Here is a 19,865-nt window from a genome sequence, read left to right on the forward strand (position 1 = left end):
TCACAGCAACACAGTTTATTGTACAAATAACAGGGAAAACCAAGCCCACGAGGGGGCAAAACAAGACAGGACTACGAGTGACTAACTAGACTATGACACTGACAATTAACTAGACTATAAACAAACAGCAAATACAAGATCAGAACTTTACTAGACAGGAATACTCACAAAGAGATCACACAAAGTATGGCAATGAACCGACACAAGACAGCAAACACAAGGGGATTAAATAGGAGACTAATCAGGAACACAGGTGATAATGGGAAAGGCAATAATGACTAAACAAGGGTAACAAGGGGGCGGGGTTACATGACGAGACAACGCAAGCACATGGCCAAACAAATGGCCATGTGCTTACACATAAAACATGGGTCTGTCATGATTCTGCCTCAAAACAAGAAAATTCTAGGACACCAAGGCAGAATCATGACATGTCTCAGCAAAAACCCCTCCGATTGCAGCTGAGATGCTTTCAAAAGAACTGAATGGTGTATCACAGTGGCTCCGAAACAATCATCTGACCCTGAACTATGTGCTTTTCAATAAAAAGAAAGGTCAATGAAAATTTTAGAATAAAGGTTGATGAGGAGATAGATGAGGTACATGAATTAAAATTTCTAGGGGTTACTTTAGATTCTCATCTTAAGTTTGATAGTCATGTAAAGAGACTGTGCAGAACTGTCAAGACAAATTTAAACTGCTTCCGATTAATAAGACAATATATATCCATTAAGGCAGCACAGCAGTTTATGCATTCTATGATATTTTCTCATCTATCGTATTGCATTACTGTTTGGGGTCAGGCCAATCAAACAACAATTACACCCGTTAGGTCATTATATAAACAGGCATTAAAAGTAATGGACCAGAAACCTGTAAGATGGCACCATTGCCTCATTCTAAGGAAGCATAATGTTTTGAGTTTTGACAGCTTTGTAAATTATTCATTTCTAAAACTAGCTTTTAAGTGTGTGAACAACCTTGCACCAGAAATATTCTGTCAACTAGTAGCGAAACAAAAGAGTGGAATAAGAACTAGAGGCACAGTAAGTGGAAACTGTATAGCCGCAAAACGTACAACAACATTTGGTCAGACATCATTTTCAGTAAGAGGCATAAAATTGTGGAACGCCTTCCCATCAGAAATTAAAACACTGACATAAATCAAGGTTTTTAATTTAAAGCAATGGCTGAAACTGAAACAACTCTGTGAACACTGACTGTACAGGATACAACACAATGCATACAAACATAAAGTTGCATATGTTAGCATGCACAGACATATGCATACTTTTGTGTTTTTGTATTGTTAAATGTGTCTAGACTCTGTTTTATAGTGATTTCTACATCCATTTAAGCCCATATCTTATTTCATGTATGGGATGTATTTATTGTATGTATTTTAATAGTTATAATTTTTTAATTCAATACTCTGTAATTTCTGTTTTAATTGTACAAGTCTAACCATGGACAGGGGTTGCAAATTAGTCGTGGCTATAAACCTGTATGCATGGCATCTACTTTGTATTTTTATAAAGCAATGTTCTATGCATTTGTCCCTGTGAAATAAACATTAAATAAATAAATAAATAAACAGCAGGTGGGGGTCTGCTAATCAATGGTGGTGCCCGGGGAAGCTTCACAATAATATGAAACCCTGCCCCCCTGGTTATTGTATGAGGTTAGCGACCCCTAGCGGCGAAAAAACATTACGTAGTGTACGTTTAACGCTGAGCTTCTGGTTAGCCCAAAAAACTAAGACAACCTTACCAGGCTAGGTACAAGGCAAAGCATGACATGGTTTTCCCCTGTAGTCTTATCTCATCACTTGTAAAATTAGAAGTATTAAAAATAATAATAGTTATTGATCAAACACTGACCTGGCAAATGGCTTGCCTTTTCTTTAAAAAGCATCAGCTGTTTGTCTTCCTGCAGCGCTGTAGGCACCATGAACTTGGCGCACAGCTTGCGAATGAAGTTCATCATCTACAACACAGACATTTACAGGTGTAAAAAACTGCTTTTGTTGTCTGCATTTTTGTGTTCATATTTTACTCTCTTAGTGTTCATATTGTAACTCTGTGTCGGTGTTGCGAGAGGCAACACTTTTGAAAGTGTTGAACTAACACTTTGTGGGTGGTTCCCATATTTACACTTTTAAAGTGTTGAAATGAACTATAATGGTGTTGATTTCCATATTTCAAATTTACTGTGTAGTGATTAATGTAGTTATCATAAGATCAAACTAGCTATATTTAGATTAATTTGGACATTATGCTGCTGGAATTATTTATCTGTAGTGGCTGATGAAGATGAGTGTCATTGTTCTTGAGTTATTGATGTTTATCCATGTCATAGTGTGAGAAATAACAGTATTGTCTTTCATTAGAGCAGTTTTACAGGCTTTTATCATGTATCCTGACACAAATAATGTGTTTCTAACAGCAAACACTCAGAGGAAAGTGAGATGATCTGCTGATGATCCTGAATGGCTTGTTGAATGAGTGTTGATAGTCTGAGGCTCATCAATATTAACAGATCTGCTGAAAACACTCTTTATTTCATGACAATAGTTCCTGTTTTCACCTCATTTATTATGCTGATGTCTTCAGATCTCCTGTACATTGACACTTAAAGCTCATTTCATTGGTGTCAACAGACTGAGAGTATTTGTTGGCTACTATACTGTACCTTTATTTCTGTGTTTATGATTTTAACTGTTTTTCTTACCATTATATTTGGAAGAATTTAAATTATTTATATTATTTTCTTTATTTCTATATACCTGCATTTTAATGAAGAAGCATAATAATGTGAGGATTAGCATTAAAAATAATGAATGAAATGGCATTCAGTTTCAGTGATACGATGAATAGATAGACAGACATAAATGCTTAGAAGTGTCATTTATTATAACAACAAACTCAGTAATTTATATATTTTTGATTTTGGGCAGATCAGCTCCTCCCACACTGCAGTCACATGATCAGTGAAGCTCCTCCCACTGGAGTCACATGGTCAGTGAAGCTCCTCCCACTGCAATTCTCCAATAAATGCTGTAAATTTCCATCAGCTACAAGTGAAGACAAGCACAATGCATCAGGAAGAGCTGAAATCTGCAAAGACTGAGTTTATTAAAGAGGACAGTGAGAACATGAGTGATCCAGAACCCTGCAGAATGAAACACACCGAAGATCCTGAAGAACAAAGAGGTTGGTGTTTATTCTTCATTCATTCATGATGCTGAAGAACATTCATGTTAGAAAGATGCAAGCACTTCTTTTAGATAAACAGTTAAACTAAGAAATGTCTGCAAAAGTTTCTGCTTGTTTTTAAACAAATGGTCAGTAAAGGGATTTGAATTGATTGTCAACATCAGGTCAAACTCAATTTAAATATTTTAACTGTTTTATTTTACATTTATATATGGTTTACAATTTGTAACAATTTTACAAAAATTTGACCTGAATTTTGTGCATATTTTTACAAACATGAATAACAAATAATAATCATTTCAAAATGTACAAATCTACGCTTTGTAAATAAAATCTACAATCTACTCCGCTTTACTGCAAACATTTCTCTTTCTCACAGTGAAATTCACTTGATCTTGTGTTTCATGCTTGTGAAGTCAACGGAAGGAGAATTTTAGTGTGAACGGCCCTTAATAATTAAAATGTTTTAGTAGTTTTAACATAATTAAATATCAATCAAAAATATCAATCTAAAAGTATTGTAAAATATGGCAGTATTGTGTGTTTTAATGTTCATATCATGTTAGATAATTGTGTCATTGATCAAATATATTTAATAGTTCTTGCTAAAGAAACATGGGATTCGTGCCTATAATGTTTTAAAAATAATAATTGGAAGATAAATTTACCTCATTCATGGAAAGTTTTAAGAAATTTAATATTTTTTTCTTTCATGTCAGACCTGATGGAAGAGAGCGATGAGAGTGAAGAACTGAGTGAAGTGGAGGAGGAACATCATGTCAAACCTGGAGAAAAACTTTTGAGTCGCTCAAAGACTAAAATGACATTTTTAAAGAAAAGAAGAGCCAAGAAATCTTTCACCTGCACTCAGTGTGGAAAGAGTTACACAAACAAACATCATTTTGAGATCCACATGAGAGTTCACACCGGAGAGAAGCCGTTCACATGTGATCAGTGCGGGAAGAATTTCAGTCAATCATCATCCCTTAATGTTCACATGAGGATCCACACCGGAGAGAAGCCGTTCACATGTGATCAATGTGAAAAAAAATTCCCTAGGGCATTTGACCTGAAGACACACCTGACAGTTCATACGAAGGAGAAGCCACATTCATGTTCTGAATGTGGAAAGAGTTTTTCACTGCTGCCATCTTTAAAAGTACATCAGAAAACTCATACTGGTGTGAGAGAGTACATGTGCTTTGAGTGTGAGAAGACTTTTACTACAGCAAACAGTTTAAAACTGCACCAGAGGATCCACACTGGAGAAAAACCTTACAAGTGTTCACACTGTGACAAGACATTCAGTCAGTCGGGACATCTGAAATCACACGAGATGATCCACACTGGAGAGAAGCCGTATGTATGCCATCAATGTGGAAACAATTTCACAAACAAATATACTCTTGATGTTCACATGAGAGTTCACACCGGAGAGAAGCCGTTTAAGTGTGATCAGTGTGGTAAAAGTTTCATTCGATCTTCAAACCTTAATGAACACATGAGGATCCACTCCGGAGAAAAGCCGTTCACATGTGATCAATGTGGCAAAACATTTCTTTGGGCAGGAAACCTGAAGAAACACCTGACAGTTCATACAAAGGAGAAGCCATATTCATGTTCTGTGTGTGGAAAGAGTTTTTCACAGCGGCAACATTTACATGCACATGAGAAAACTCACACTGGTGTGAGAGAGTACATGTGCTTTGAGTGTGAAAAGACTTTTACTACAGCAAACAATTTAAAACTGCACCAGGGAATTCACACTGGAGAAAAACCTTACAAGTGTTCACACTGTGAAAAGAGATTCAGTGGTTCATCTTCTCTGAAAAGACATAAGAGGATCCACACTGGAGAAAAACCTTTCAAGTGTTCACACTGTGACAAGAGATTCCTTGATTCATCACATCTGAAAACACATGAGAGGATCCACACTGGAGAAAAACCTTACAAGTGTTCACACTGTGACAAGAGATTCAGTCGATCATCAACTCTGAAATTACATGAGAGGATCCACACTGGAGAAAAACCTTACAAGTGTTCACACTGCGACAAGAGATTCAGTCGATCATCATATCAGAAAACACATGAGAAGATCCACAGCAGAGAGAAGCCGCACACGTGTGATCAGTTCGGGAAGAGTTTCGCTGTTAAAAGTCACCTGAAGATACACATGAAGATCCATGCAGTGGAGAAACCACATCACTGCAGTCTGAAATCACGGTAAGTAGTTTATTTTCATGTGCTGAGCAACAAAGTCTCTTCTGTGTAAATTAGACACCCATCACCCTATAGCCAAATCTCTCCTCTCCACCTATAGCTGGTGTGCCACTTTGTTGACTGATTGATATCTATTAACTTGTGTTCAACCAACAGGAATGTGTAATTTGTCAGTCAGTTCAGATCAATGCAAAAATACCACAAAATCGCTCTCTGACAGTAGATGGCGCTCATGTAAAAGCAGAAATAAACCACTTTACAGGGCTCTAGACTGCGAGTAAATGGTCACATTTTGCTGCCGGTGCGAGAGAGCTGCCACTTCTGCTGCATACAAGAAACACTTCTCTTCAGTTTTTTTAATATTATCCCGTTTTAATGTTATTTTTAATGTGATGACCAAAACCATGATTTGTTCATCCTTCAAAGATTGTCCCCATTTGTAAAACTAAACGTTTCAAAGTGTGGCAAACCAACATATTTATTTAAAAATTTTAAATTAGCACTATAACCAGTAGATGACGGCAGAGGAGCGCTTATTGACTTATAAGCCATTTCCACTCCATAATAGTTTTTTTTTTTTTCAGGGCTGCCACTAACGACTATTTTTGTATCGATTAATCTACTGACTAATTTAGTAAAAATTTGTATACGCATATAATAATAATAACAGTAAATCATAATATTAATAATAACAATAATACGTCTGAGAATGTCGGCATGTTCTGAATGTCAATATATCCACATGTTCTGGGCTTCTGTTCATTAATGCTAGATGAAATAAATAAACAGAGGACTTCAGTAGTGAAACTCCAAGTAGGGCTGCAGTTATCGATTATTTTAGTAATTGAGTATTTTACCGATTTTTCCATCGATAAATCGAGTAATCGAACAAAAAGTGGTAAGAAAGTAGCCTGGGAATCCAGACCCAAATCCAAAAGATTAAGGGTCTGGCATTGAGTAATGAAAATCGTTTATATAATTGGTTCAAATAAAGTATCAAAGTAAGTAATCATTTGGGTTTTAATGAACAACACTGTTAAAATACACCATGTAAAAATTATATAAACTAATATAAACATAACTTCTGATACAATGTATAACAGAAGTGTGTCAATGGCCTGGTGATTGTTGTTGTAACACTACGGCATGACCAAATCCTTGTTTAATATTGACCAAACAACATTTAATTCAATGTCCACTTCATCTTTAATATTTTATCACTTTTGTACGATAGACATGCAACAGCCGCTGTAATCTCTTAAAAAAGAATGTGCACATCAAAACATGCAAACTCAGAGCGAGGGGTTAAACTTTTATTTTGAAATCGCGATGATAACAATTCACATAGGCTATTTAGAAACATTTAAATGTATTCTCCTGTGTTGGCGTAGATTTACAATTGAGTTACGTTACAAATCTTGTGAAATGGCAAACACACTGACAAATATTGTCAAGAAATAAACATGTAATATTATTAGTAACTGCACTTAATGCAAAACAATAGTCATTTTATGATTAACCCTCTGGGCCTAAGGGTATTCTGGGGCCTGAAGAAGTTTTGATATGCCCTGACAGCTTTTTTTCAGTTGCTTAAACACATAATAATAGCTAAAGTCTGATTTCACTGTGGTCAACCCAAACTGGGCTACAGTAATATGTGAACAACATGTACATAAAAGTTTGTAGTATTGAGAAAATCACGTTTATGTATGTTTTTTTTTTTAAACTAAAATTTAAGTCACTGAAATAAGGCCATATAACACAGTAAACATTTGTTCACAATGCTTTTTAAAAGGCTTTATTTATTTTTCTTCAAAACAATGTGAAAACCATCCTGATCACTCATACAAAACAATGTAGTCATTTAACTTTTGTAAGACACCTAATGTCAGAATGGCTGTATGCGGGGAGGCGTGAAACATCATGAATAATGCTGTGATTCACACCTGAGGAGACAAAGACCCTAACCTGAATATCAATGAAGAATGAGGGAACTATAGAGAATGAATGTGAGGAGACTTAATGATTGAATGTATTGTTTGTAGCTTATTCACAAAATCAAGTTTAAGTTAAAATAAGTAATCTGACTGTACATTTTCTTTACACAAAGACTTTACTTAAAATTTTAGACCTACACTGCCTTTCAAAAGATCTTTTTCACTTTTAGATTTGATTTTTTTTTTTTAACGAAGTCTCTTCTTATGGTTACCGAGGCTACATTTATTTGATCCAAAATAACTCAAAAACTGTTTATTTTTAAAATTCTAAATACATTCTATTCTATTTAAATATATTTTAAAATGCAATTTATTCCTGTGATCAAAATTTTCAGCATTATTACTCCAGTCTACTGTGTCACATGATCCTTCAGAAATAATTCTTATATGATTTGCTGCTCAAGAAACATTTTTGATTATTATCAATGTTGAAAACTGTGTGTTGTGTGTTGTATTTTGTGTACAAAATATTCAGGATTCCTTGAGTAGTACATTTATCTGAAATAGAAAGATTTTTTAACAATACAAATGTCTTCTTTCCAGTTACTTTTGATCAACATAAGGCATCCTTGTTGAATAAAAGTATTAATTTATTTAAAAAAAAACAGCAACAACAACAACAGCAACAAAAAAACTAAACTCTTACTGAGCCCAAACTTTTGAGCGGTAGTGAATAATGTTACAATAGAATTCTATTTGAGATAAATGCTGTTCTTTTCAACTTTCTATTCATCAAAGAATCCTGAAAGAAAATTGTACACAAGTTTTCCCCATTCATAATAATAAGAAATGTTTCTTGAGCATCAAATGAGCATATTAAAATGATTTTAAGGATCATGTGAAACTGAAGACTGGAGTAATAATTTACATCACAGGAATAAATTTCATTTAAAAAATATATCCAAATATATATATATAAATCTGGAAATACTCCAACGAATATAAATAAGAACTTACTCATCCGAAATTGTGTCCACAGCGGAATTAAGTCGCTATTCAAGATGCAAATGTTCATCGTCGTCGCTCTTATTCTGAGAAAAATGTAATCTCTTTTTTACTATCCAGGAGCTGAAGAGCTTCCTCACCTGTGTAGCATGCATCTTCCAAACACAAAGTAAAGTGAATTAAAAAGGGTTAGGCCTAGTTCACTCAAAAATGAATTACTCACCCTTATGTCACCCTAATTACAAAACCCATAAGATCAAAACCAGTTTATCTTTGGAACACAAATTAAGATCTTTTTTGATGAAATCTGAGAGCTTTCTGTCCCTCCATTGCGTGGGTGCGTCATGAAGCACGAATGGAATCTGTCTCTGGCGAGACGGAACGTCATAGGCGGGTGACGTCATCAACCAGGAAACTATAAAGCACTCCTGAATCACAACCAGGGGGGCAGCATTCCATATTATTTTGAAGGTACCCCCGGGCGCCGCCATTGGCTAGCGGACCATCACCTGCTGTTAGCATCCCATTGACTCCCATTCATTTTGGCGTCACTTTGACAGTGAATAACTTTACATCTGATGCGTTTAAAGACTCCATTTGTCCATTATTTATTTCTAAAGAAACACGAAAATTTATAAAATGCTCCATTACCTTGTATCTTACGTTATGGCCCTGTAGAAGCAATTTTTGTAAAAGTAGGCTAACGAATGCGTCATACCCACGCGACTCTCTGTCGCACAGTAGAGAGATTACCGTATGGACAGGAGGAGAAGCACGCACACAATCGGGGGGACGTGGAGGCAAAATGGCAAAATAATTAATCAGAATACCTAGCAAAAGTTTCTCCTGCTCCTAGCTCATGCACACCTCCTACTCACACTCTCCGTCTCTGCAAGATTCGGAAGGGAATGATTCAGATTTCTCTTGGCACATCTACTAGAAGACAGACGGTTTGCTCACGTCACATCTACGTCGTCAAGCTCAGTTTGAGTCTGCGCAGTACGCTCGACCATCAGGAAGTTAGTGCTTCTATTTGGCTTCACTTGTCTCCGTTGAATCCAATGGGGTCGCTGTGTCCAGTTTATATACTGTCTATCATCACAACCGCGTCAGCTTCTGATAGGCTGAAGCAAGTCAATCACGGACATGCTGTGAGTATGGAAGGGCGACGCAGCATCTCGTTCCCTTTTCAGGGAACTAGGGTTACATACGTAACCGAGAAGTTCCCTTTCAAGGGAACTCGAGCTGCGTCGAAACGCTGGGGGAACGCTAATACCCATGTCGCCATAAGAGCAAATGTCCGTCCATGTGAAGTCAAAGTACACATTCAGACGAAAGCACTTGCACCCCTGGAGTGGAGCCGAAGTCAAGATCATAGAACCTTACGAATGTGTGCGGTGAGGACCAGCCTGCCGCATCACATACGTAGGGAAACTCCTGCCAATAAAGCTTTAAAAGTAGTCATACTCCTAGTGGAGTGAGCTCGTACAGCCAAAGATGAAGGCTGAACAGCCGACTCTTAAGCAAGTGAGATAGCCTCAACCACCCACTTGCTCATCCTCTGCTTAGATGCCGGACACCCCTTCCGGGGTGACCCAAAACAAACAAACAAACAGCTGTTCAGATTACTTCGACAGGGCAGCTCTGTGGACATAAGCATCTAGGGCCCTTACCAGGCAGATCAGATTTAGTTTCTCTTGGTCTGAAGTCAGAAAAGGAGGACAGAAAGCCTGATAAAGCTTTAGAAGCAGTCATACTCCTAGTAGAGTGAGCTCGTACAGCTAAAGGTGAAAGCTGACCAGCCGACTAGTAAGCAAGTGAGATAGTGTAAGACTCATCCTGTAACCACTCTCCAAGCCACCTAGGGAGCACTTTCTGATCCCTCTTGCAATGACGCTCCAAGCCACTAGGGAGAGCTGTCTGCTCCTTCCTGCAATTACTCTCCCAGCCATTAGGTGGCCCCACCTGCTGTGAACTCTTTAGTTATGATTGCTAATCATGATTATGATTGTGTTCCACCTGTATTTTGCCCTATTTCAGTTGGCAGTTTTCATTGAACTGTGTTTAGTCTTGAGCCTTGATGTCTCCTTGGATGCGAACAGGTCTACCTCAGCACGACCACAATTCTTCCATAGGAGCTCCACCACCTCGGGGTGGAGTCTCCATTCCCCAGGCCTCGGCCCCTACCTCGACAGGATGTCTGCCCCTGATTTAGATACCCTGGGACATAAATCACCCTCAATGAAAGTAGCTTCCCCTGGGCTCACAGGAGGATCTGGTGAACCAGCTTGTATAAGGGACACAGACCCACTTGATGGTTTATGTACGAGACCACCGATGTGTTGTCTGACCGAACAAGCACATGATGGACCCTCAGGTCTGGGAGGAAGTGTTTCAGGGCCTGAAACTCCGCCAACATTTCCAGACAATTTATATGCCATGAGAGATGATGGTCCTGCCACAGACCTTGGACTGATTCCATAAGTGCTTTATGATGCAATCACCACAAGTGATTTCGACGCAGCTCAAGTTCCCTTGAAAGAGACAGTTGCATATTTGTATTTATTATAACAACAGTAATATTAACAACTGGGAAAATTAATTTACAAATTTTAATGTTTTCAAATGGTGAGGATAAATGCCTGGAGAGTCTGTCAACTTTGCATAAATAATCATTAATTTTAAACTACAATTTTGAAAGATGTACGTGTTATACTAAAGAGTAAAGAGAATGGAATTCGCTGGAATATATATACATTGTCAGAAAAAAACAAAAAACAAAACAACAAATACATCATCGCAATTACCAAGTCCATCTCATCTGGCATGTTATTAGAATTACTGATAACGTTTTAGAACACCTCTCTGTTTTAAAAAAAATGTGACACATTAGTTACAATTTCTGTTTTCATAAAACTATAACATGAAGGATTTAAAACCTACATTTAACGTCTAACAACAAATGTATATTTTAGTCAGAATTATTGCTCTTCATCAACTTGAGGTGCTGGAGCTCGTTCTGTAAAGTTGAACAGAGACTCACTCGCTCTCGTGACAAGCATTTAAGGAAAGTGGAACATTCTAACATTTACTGATAAGGATATAACCATTAAAAAAAAGAATGTGCCACAAAAGTAATTACAATTGCAATCATTTATTTCAGTCTCTGCATTATATAAACTACTAGTGAATGTTTTTATCACAGCTTGTAAATGTTTTAAATTAATGTGCATGTGTGTGTTTTGTAATGTAGGTTTGTATTTCTCTTGTCAAGCTGTTGGTGAAAATAAGAACTTGTTCTTAAGTGACTTGCCTGGTTAAATAAAGGTTAATAAGTCACACAAAGGGAACACCACATTAGAGTAAACAACACATGCATCTGTTCGACGTGTTAAACTGTAAAGCGTTTAATATGAAGCATTTTTCATGTTTAGGAAAACATGATTTGTATACTTTTCCTGCAGCAATTTAATTAATTAGTTGTTGCAGCCCGTGGTAATTTTAATTTTGTTTTGTTTGTTGTGGCTTCAACTCATCAGTGATCTTGACTTTGAGCTTCACTTTTCATTTCACATTTGTCACTTATTTGAAATCTCACATGATTTAATGTTTCTTTTAGATCTGATGGACGCGAACGAGAAAGGAAAAACAGAAGCCTAAAATACTCTTCGCATGTAAATCAAGTCTGAAGATTCACATGAGGATCCACAGCGGAGAGAAACTTTACACATGTGATTAATGCGGGAAGAGTTTCACTCGGGCCTTCGTTCTGAACTCACATCTGCATTCTCATTCTGAAGAAGAGCACCAAAAATTACACTGGAAAAAAAAACCTTTCATGTTCAGGGAGCTGAAGAAGAGGTCGTAACACTTTTAACAGAGACATGAAACTGATATTAATTTTAACTCGTTCATTGTTTTTCAGAGATCTGTCTCATTAGTTTTAATTTTTATTCATTTTTGTACTTTAAGTAATGATTGATTAAACTCATTAAATCATTCTAATTTTATCAACAGCTTGTTGTTATTGTCAAATTTTATTTTCTGCTGATTCTTCTTGCTTCAGAAATAATTCCACAATTTCCGGTTCTAAATGCCAAGTCTTCATTTACTGCTCCTCTGATCTGCATACGCTTCTCCAACACACGTTGTTGTACACAGTGCAGTGCTGCCAGGATCTACGTCAGAACGCTGCCTCGTTATTGGCCAGCTCCTGCGTCAGGATCGCATGCGTTGTGCAGCTCACATGACCAGCGTCGGCCAATACTGAGTCGGTCAAGCACCGAAGGTGTCTATCGGGTCTATCGATTCCTTGGTTCATGCCGAATCCGTGGATATCAATTTTGCTAGAATTGGATGTACCACGTGTCCGCCATTTTGAATTTAGTCATAAATTGCAATAACTTTTAAATTATTTGACATTTTTTTACAAAATTTGGTAGGGATCATTAACAGCATGTCCTGAAAGTACATGAAAATGTACTTTCTCATGTACTTTCAAGTACAGGGCATGTACTTCTCATGTACTTTTCAAACATTGCTTGAAATTTGATTGCTTTATGACATTATGTTCCTTGGTTTATTCCAATTCTGACGATATCTCATTTGTCATTTTCCAACAATGTGACTGTTCACCATATTGAAGCAAGTGAAAAACAGTTTTTTCGCTACTCCTCCTTCAAATCTCGCTTAATTTTGTCCAAAATTTGATCGCTACCGTTCCCGAGATATTCTTCTCAAAAGTTGACCTACCCTGTATTTGTAGGCTAGGTCTACAAAGGTTAAGTTAGCTTAAATTAGCTTAGCATAATAATTGGTTAGCATGCTAACCAGATGCCATTATTTTTAATGTGGGACTTCAGCTATCAAGTTAACCATAAGCTACATTAGCATAGCATGCTAATCTGGTTAACATGTCATGGAACTTTTTTGTGAACTCATTCTCACACTGAAACCTGTCCTGAGCAGGTTGGTGAACATGCATGAGTGATTAGTTCAACGTGTTACACCACGTATCCCGATGCTTAGCGTCGTGGGTTCACCACTCAGCGTGACTATGCCTAGACCACATGAAGTACTGTGGCAGGAGAAGATGCAGAAGTTGCATCTGTTCCAGGAATTGTGCCTAAGAATAATCTCATCTGAAGCTGTCACATACAACATGCATTTCTTTTAAGTACAAATTCATTCCGGTCATGGGTGTGAATCATGTGTGGCACATGCCCAGACCGCAAGAGGTACTGTGGCCTTAAGTGCTGGAAAAGTTGTTTCTGTTCCAGACATGGTGTCTATGTGTGAAGGAACTCAATAAATACAACATGCAGCAAATTTATTTAAAAATTCTTCATTTTGAGTTGATTCTTACTTGAAATATGGAAGTTGGACACATGTGTAAAAAAACATATTTCCAGTGTCGCAACAAGAAATCTGCAGGCACCAGACCCAAAGATTGTGGGTTCGAATCCCGTCTTGGTCAACTTTACAAAATTGTGTGTAATTTCAGTTCCTTTATCATACTTAAGCATTGTACTATTCTTTATTCTTTTTTTAAATATGACATGCGTTTCGTTTATATACAAAATCTTTGTTTTGAGTTCATTCTCTTTTTAACTACTGAAACTCAGCAGCTGGCTGTCTATTGGTCTGTCTAGTGCTGAATGACATTGAACAACAAGCATCTGACCTAAAGGTAATGTGTTTGATTCCTGTTTGTCACTTACAGCCAATAGTTGCAGTTCTACCTTCAACAACTTAAGTCGATAAACCATGTGAATTGTGCAATGTTCAAAAGATTCCTAGTAAAAAATAAATAATCATGTATCCAAACAAGCCAAACAGCCATAAGGGCTTGGCCCAGGAAGGCTGTTTGCAGCTTTAAACTTTGTTTTGTTTTTGCACACAGAAGGTATTGTAACGACTGAGACCAAATCAGACACAATTATTTGGTATATGTACCATAAAAATCTTCAAACTTCACTCTGGGATCTTTGGTCCCATCCCCCCAAACAGGGCAAGATGGTCCTAGTTGTCATGACCACGATCAGATAAGGTTTTATGGGTGTTAAGAGAATGTGACCACATGCTCGAGAGAGAGACAATGGGAAGACAGAAACAATCTTTTATACAGACTTTTCTGCAATAATCATAGACTAACTGATCTATAAATGAGCATGCATACCAGAAACCAGGGGGGCCCAAGGACCCAGCAGGCCTGAGAACCGCCCCAAAGGGAGTCAGACTGCCTTGTCTTCAATCCAGGAAACTGCTAACTTTACCATCACTGAATGGGCAACGATCAACTCCTGGCCTTCTCAGCACTTCAGGATGCCGTGCCCTCAGCAGGCCAGGGCAGCAGGCTTCGACTCACAACAGCCATGTGCTCCCTCAGGAGAGAGGACTCTCTCTCTCAACCACAACAGCGTCGAAACCTCCATGCAAGTTCATCATCTCTTCTCCACCCAGCAGAGAAGAAAACGACTTCAACTTGTACCGTGACATTTGACACTCACGGACCCATCAACTCAATTTTCAACCACTGCAAGAATTGTCTTCTGCACAGACCATGCAAGTATCAATTTAATGAGGTGCTCTTAAAATGATAAGCTGATGGTTCTTTTCATAAGTTAAATAGACCTTTTCCATAGTTCCATTTCCTGTTTCCGGTTCCATATCACTCACCATTTTACCTATGCATGTATGTATGTGTGAATGTATGTATGTTTGTTTAGTTATGTTTGTGAGTTAGTTAATAAAACTTGTGCACAATATGTATTTGGTTTCTGATTCTCTGCTTGCAACAAAGTCTACTTTACGATCTTGATCTTGTTACATGCTCTAAGTGCTGTACATGCTAAGAAATAATTATCTTTCAGTGGCCATGAAAGATACACTTTTCTTAGAATAAATGAATAATCAAAAGAGTTCGTTGGAACTGATTGATTGTAATATTAATTTAGCTACCTCAAGTTAATCCAATTAACTGACCAAAATATTAATAGTTAATCATAATTGGTAATTATGAGTTATTATTAATATTTCCCCTTTGAGCTAATTTGTTACAGTATTCTAGTCGCTTCATAAACCAACTTTAAAAGAAACTTTGAACCAGCACCAGTTCCTTTTTGTGGAAACGAGGTAACAGTCCCCTCTGCTGCTTCTTCGTCGTTCGCTTCCGGTGATGAGGCTCTTGGGGAAACATGGCTGTAATCTTGGGTCGCCTCCTTGGGCTTGCGCTTGTCGCCTTGTAGGAGAGCAGTCGAGGTCTGGATCCAATTTCTGCGCTTGCAGCTCAGCCACAGGACACAGATAGGGTGGTGGGTCCCTTGATAGGACCATGGAGGCCGCGCCGCCATAGTCCCCCAAACTGCCTGGTCCACCCTGGCCACCTGAACTGCTTGCTTCGCCCTGGCCGCCCGAAAGGTCGTCTTCACCCTTGCCGCCTGAAGAACCTGCTCCGCCCTGGCCTCCCGTCCTGCCACAGTCTCCAGGACCTCTTCCGCTCCATGGGCCTGGCCCTCCATCCCACCCCCAAGCCTCCGCTCCACCTCCCTCCTGGAGAATTTTAGGAGAATCTGAAAGCTGCTCCTTTGAGGTGGGGGCTATGTAACAGTCATCAGCTGGAGAGCACTCCACATCAGACTATCATTATTCACTCACAACTACATTTCCCATAATTCACTGCCCTTACTCATCATCCCTGATTATCACATTCACCTGTGTCTCATTATATTGTTTAGTTCACCTCATATAAGCCTGGTTCACTTCATCATTCACTGCAAAGTCTTGTACGCTATTCCACTGCATTTGGATCCTCAACCTTTGTGTCTCGGAGCAGTTTATAACACTTTTAATCTATTTAAACATAGTTCATGTTTTTGTTAGTATATTTGCAATGTACTATTGAAAAAAGGAATACATTTCAAATACAATAAAGTATACTTTTTTTCACTAGGGAATTGAAAGACAATCCTGTTATTTCTCACAATATGACATGGATAAAACATTGCTAGTGATGACGTAATCGGCAGTAAATGGTAGATTATCAAAACACGTATAAGAAATAACAAAGGATTACACGCCTTTATTCACGCTGCTCTCTTTCTGCTGGTTGTGTAAAGCTGTGGTGAGAGAGACAGTAATCATGTGTTTATTTTGTAAAACCTGTTTAATTTAAGTTCATAGTAATTGTTCTGACTTCATGAAGCCTCATGGTGTGAATGAACATCAAACTGACTAGAACAAACTCTCTGAAATGTATATATGATACTGGATATCAAGGGTGAAACTGTTAATAATGTAGACAGATAGCAATCTCATTCAACGTCAGTCATGTGTGCAGTGAAATATAATTTATTAGCCATTTAAAAGCTATTTTGAGAAAATTAAAACATGGAAAGCTCAAAAAGCAATTATATCAGGATTCTTCATGGCTTTCAGAACTAAAATTATTCCTGATTCAAGCAGAATCAGCAGAAAATAAAAACAGACAATAACAATGAGATGTTGATAAAAATTGAGTAATGAGTTTAATCAATCATTACTTTAAGCAAATACAAACATTATTGTACATTGTTAAAAGTGAAAGCGAATGAGACAGATCTCTCTCTTTACTGACCAATAATAGCCAAAGCATCTCAAGAGAAGAAGAGAAGTGTCCAGTTTCAAAGACAAATGAAAGTATATCTTGCGTTTGCATGGAAGAGGAGAAAGTAGATGTTCTAATGAAAAACAAGTCAAAAATTTATATCAGATTCAGGTCTCTCTTAAAGTGTTATGGCCTTCTTCTCCAGTGTGACTTTCTGGCACTTTAGGCAAGGCAAGGCAAGGCAAGTTTATTTATATAGCACATTTCATACACAATGGGAATTCAAAGTGCTTTACATAGAAGAAATTAAAATAATAAAAAGAAATAAGAATAATTAAAACAGTAGAAAAATAAAAAATACAATACAGTACAGTGGGTGGTGTGGCACAATGGATAAGACACATGCCTTTGGTGTGAGAGACCCAGGTTCGAATCCACTGTGAGACACCAATGTGTCCCTGAGCAAGACACTTAACCCCTAGTTGCTCCAGAGGCGTGCGACCTCTGACATATATAGCAATTGTAAGTCGCTTTGGATAAAAGCGTCAGCTAAATGAATAAATGTAAAAATGTAAATGTACAGTACAAACAGTCGGACGAACAGTGGCACAGTGCTCATTCATTAAATGCATAGCTAAACAGGTGTGTTTTGAGTCTGGATTTGAAAGTGAATACTGTAGGAGCACATCTGATCTCCTCTGGAAGCTGGTTCCAGCTGCGGCTGGCATAATAGCTAAAAGCAGATTCGCCATGCTTAGAGTGAACCCTTGGTATTTCTAGCTGATATGATCCTAATGATCTGAGTGATCTGTTGGGTTTATATTCAGTGAGCATATCTGCAATGTATTGAGGTCCTAGACCATTGAATGATTTATATACCAGTAATAATACTTTAAAATCAATCCTAAATTTAACTGGGAGCCAGTGTAAAGACCTGAGTACTGGTGTGATATGTTCATATTTTCTGGTTCTGCTCAGAATCCTGGCGGCAGCGTTCTGTACGAGCTGCAACGGTCTTATGGTCTTTTTGGGAAGGCCAGTGAGGAGTCCATTACAATAATCCACCCTGCTGGTGATGAAAGCAGTCATGTCAAAGCAATAACTAAATCAGCATACTATCATCTGAAAAATATTGCAAGAATTAGATGCTTTGTTTCCAGACAAGACTTAGAGAAACTTGTGCATACTGAAACTAAGGTCTGACTCTAGTGTCACACCAAGATTCCTGACTTGATTTTTAGTTGTTTGACCCCTAGAGTGAAGGTATGCGTTCACCTTGAGAACTTCATCTTTGTTTCCAAAAGCAATGACTTCAGTTTTGTCTTTGTTTAAGTGAAGAAAGTTTTGACACATCCACAGTTTTGACACATCCAACTGTTGACTTCTTTAGTTCATCTTCTGTAGTGAAGGACTTCCTGCACTGAAACACACACCGCCAGGTCTTTTCTGCTGTAATATTACGAATTAATATTCTCCTTTGTGTGAATCTTCAAGTGTTTCTTCAGGACTGATGCTCAATGAAACTGATTACCGCACTGATCAGTTAAATGGTCTTTCTTCAGAATGAGCCGCTTCTTCCCAGTGTCTCCAGAACTCTCATGTAAATCTTCAGACATGATTTTCATGTGAAGCGTTTTTTACACTGAGGGCAGGAGACAGATTTTTTTGGCTTCTGTTTTTCCTTTCTTGTTCACGTCCATCAGGTCTAAAAGAAACATTAAATCAAGTGAGATTTCAAATGAGAGACAAATGTGAAATGAAAAGTGAAGCCCAAAGTCAAGATCACTGATGAGTTCAATAGTCATTTTAATCCCATCATATCTGGTCAACAACTGCTGTGCACGATTATGATCTATTTTAATATCATGAAGATGATTTGTGTTATAAATCACTAGTTTGGTCATGAAACAATGTAAATCTGGTGAGCATCAGCATGTTCTTCATCATGATGTATGAATGAGGAATCAAGAATAAACACCAACCTCTTTGTTCTTCAGTATCATGATGTTTCATTCTGCAGGTTCTGGATCACTGGTGTTCTCTCTGTCCTCTGCTTCCAGATGCTTTCTGGTAGATCTGCCAAAAATTATTATAGGCATGATGAGAGATGATCAATAAATATTTCAGATTCTACAATAAGTACTAAGAATAATCACATATTTTAAATAAATAAATAAATAAAAATAATAATAATAATAATAATAATAAGTGACATTGATCCTTGTCCATTGACGGTTGCAAGACGCACACGATGAAGATCAGGTATACAGTCTTTATCCACACAGAAGGTAATACAAACAAGATAGGCAAATGAAACCAACCGCTCTGCGGAAAAATGACCAGACAAAAGAGAACTGAAAAGACTGCCACTTAAATATAAGGCAAATGAGGGTATAATAACAAACACCTGTACAGATCAAATCAATGGCGATGACAACAGATAATGTTGGAGATTTTCCTTTGCCTCATGTAAAAGTCTGCATTTCTGTGTCTCAGTCAGAACCCAGGTTAAATCAGGATAAATCAGGTCAAGGGGTCTGTAAGGATGAAAGAGTACCTAACAAGCTCAGAGAGAAGGTGTGTATAGGTAGTTGATAAGATGGTACTAAAAATGTTAATTAAAAATGATGGATGGCATTACAACACTGCAGGTGCAGAGAATCATGTGACCCGAGATGTTCCTTAAAAATGGGAATGGCCAAAGATTTTTCCACCAATAGAAAAATGTCTCCGGGAAAGATGATGCTAACGGCAGCGAGATCTTGGTGGAGCAAGAAGAGAAAGATAGCTGATTGGCTACCTAGTGATAAGAAAAGGTATAAAACCTGAGGTTCCGACCATTGCAAGTCAGATGAATAGCTGCATCTCATTTTGTTGCTTGTCAATTAAGTTACTTCTTCTGAA

At 37.7% G+C, this 19,865-nt stretch overlaps 2 protein-coding genes across 3 annotated transcripts in view; one reads left to right on the forward strand and one right to left on the reverse strand.

Annotated features, from left to right (window-relative positions):
• Nucleotides 1-2,956: 2,956 nt before the first annotated feature.
• LOC308694796 (uncharacterized protein) lies at nucleotides 2,957-12,389 on the forward strand. Its single transcript, XM_081372551.1, has 3 exons — nucleotides 2,957-3,212; nucleotides 3,935-5,438; nucleotides 11,997-12,389. Exons 1-3 carry the CDS (start codon nucleotides 3,095-3,097, stop codon nucleotides 12,064-12,066), a joined length of 1,692 nt encoding a protein of 563 aa, XP_081228677.1. The 5' UTR covers nucleotides 2,957-3,094; the 3' UTR covers nucleotides 12,067-12,389.
• Nucleotides 12,390-16,881: 4,492 nt separating this feature from the next.
• Nucleotides 16,882-19,865, reverse strand: part of LOC308697049 (uncharacterized protein) — a 94,471-nt gene continuing 91,487 nt past the window's right edge. For both annotated transcript variants that reach the window (XM_081376104.1, XM_081376103.1), the window contains 2 exons: nucleotides 18,944-19,037; nucleotides 16,882-18,666 (listed from right to left, as the gene is read on the reverse strand). In XM_081376104.1, the coding sequence (XP_081232230.1) occupies nucleotides 18,971-19,037 (67 nt within the window). In that variant the 3' untranslated portion in view covers nucleotides 16,882-18,666; nucleotides 18,944-18,970. The remainder of the gene's footprint in view (nucleotides 18,667-18,943; nucleotides 19,038-19,865) is intronic.

This window comes from Scardinius erythrophthalmus (genome assembly GCF_964197995.2).
Source record: "Scardinius erythrophthalmus genome assembly, chromosome: 1".
NCBI classification, from domain to species: domain Eukaryota; kingdom Metazoa; phylum Chordata; class Actinopteri; order Cypriniformes; family Leuciscidae; genus Scardinius; species Scardinius erythrophthalmus.

What these genes read in the sequence shown, in the direction of transcription:
- LOC308694796 (XM_081372551.1), top strand. Translation starts at nt 3,095, where the DNA reads ATGCATCAGGAAGAGCTGAAATCTGCAAAGACTGAGTTTATTAAAGAG. An exon ending in AGATCCTGAAGAACAAAGAG is followed by an intron (nt 3,213 to 3,934) that starts GTTGGTGTTTAT and finishes CTTTCATGTCAG; the next exon opens with ACCTGATGGAAGAGAGCGAT. An exon ending in CACTGCAGTCTGAAATCACG is followed by an intron (nt 5,439 to 11,996) that starts GTAAGTAGTTTA and finishes TGTTTCTTTTAG; the next exon opens with ATCTGATGGACGCGAACGAG.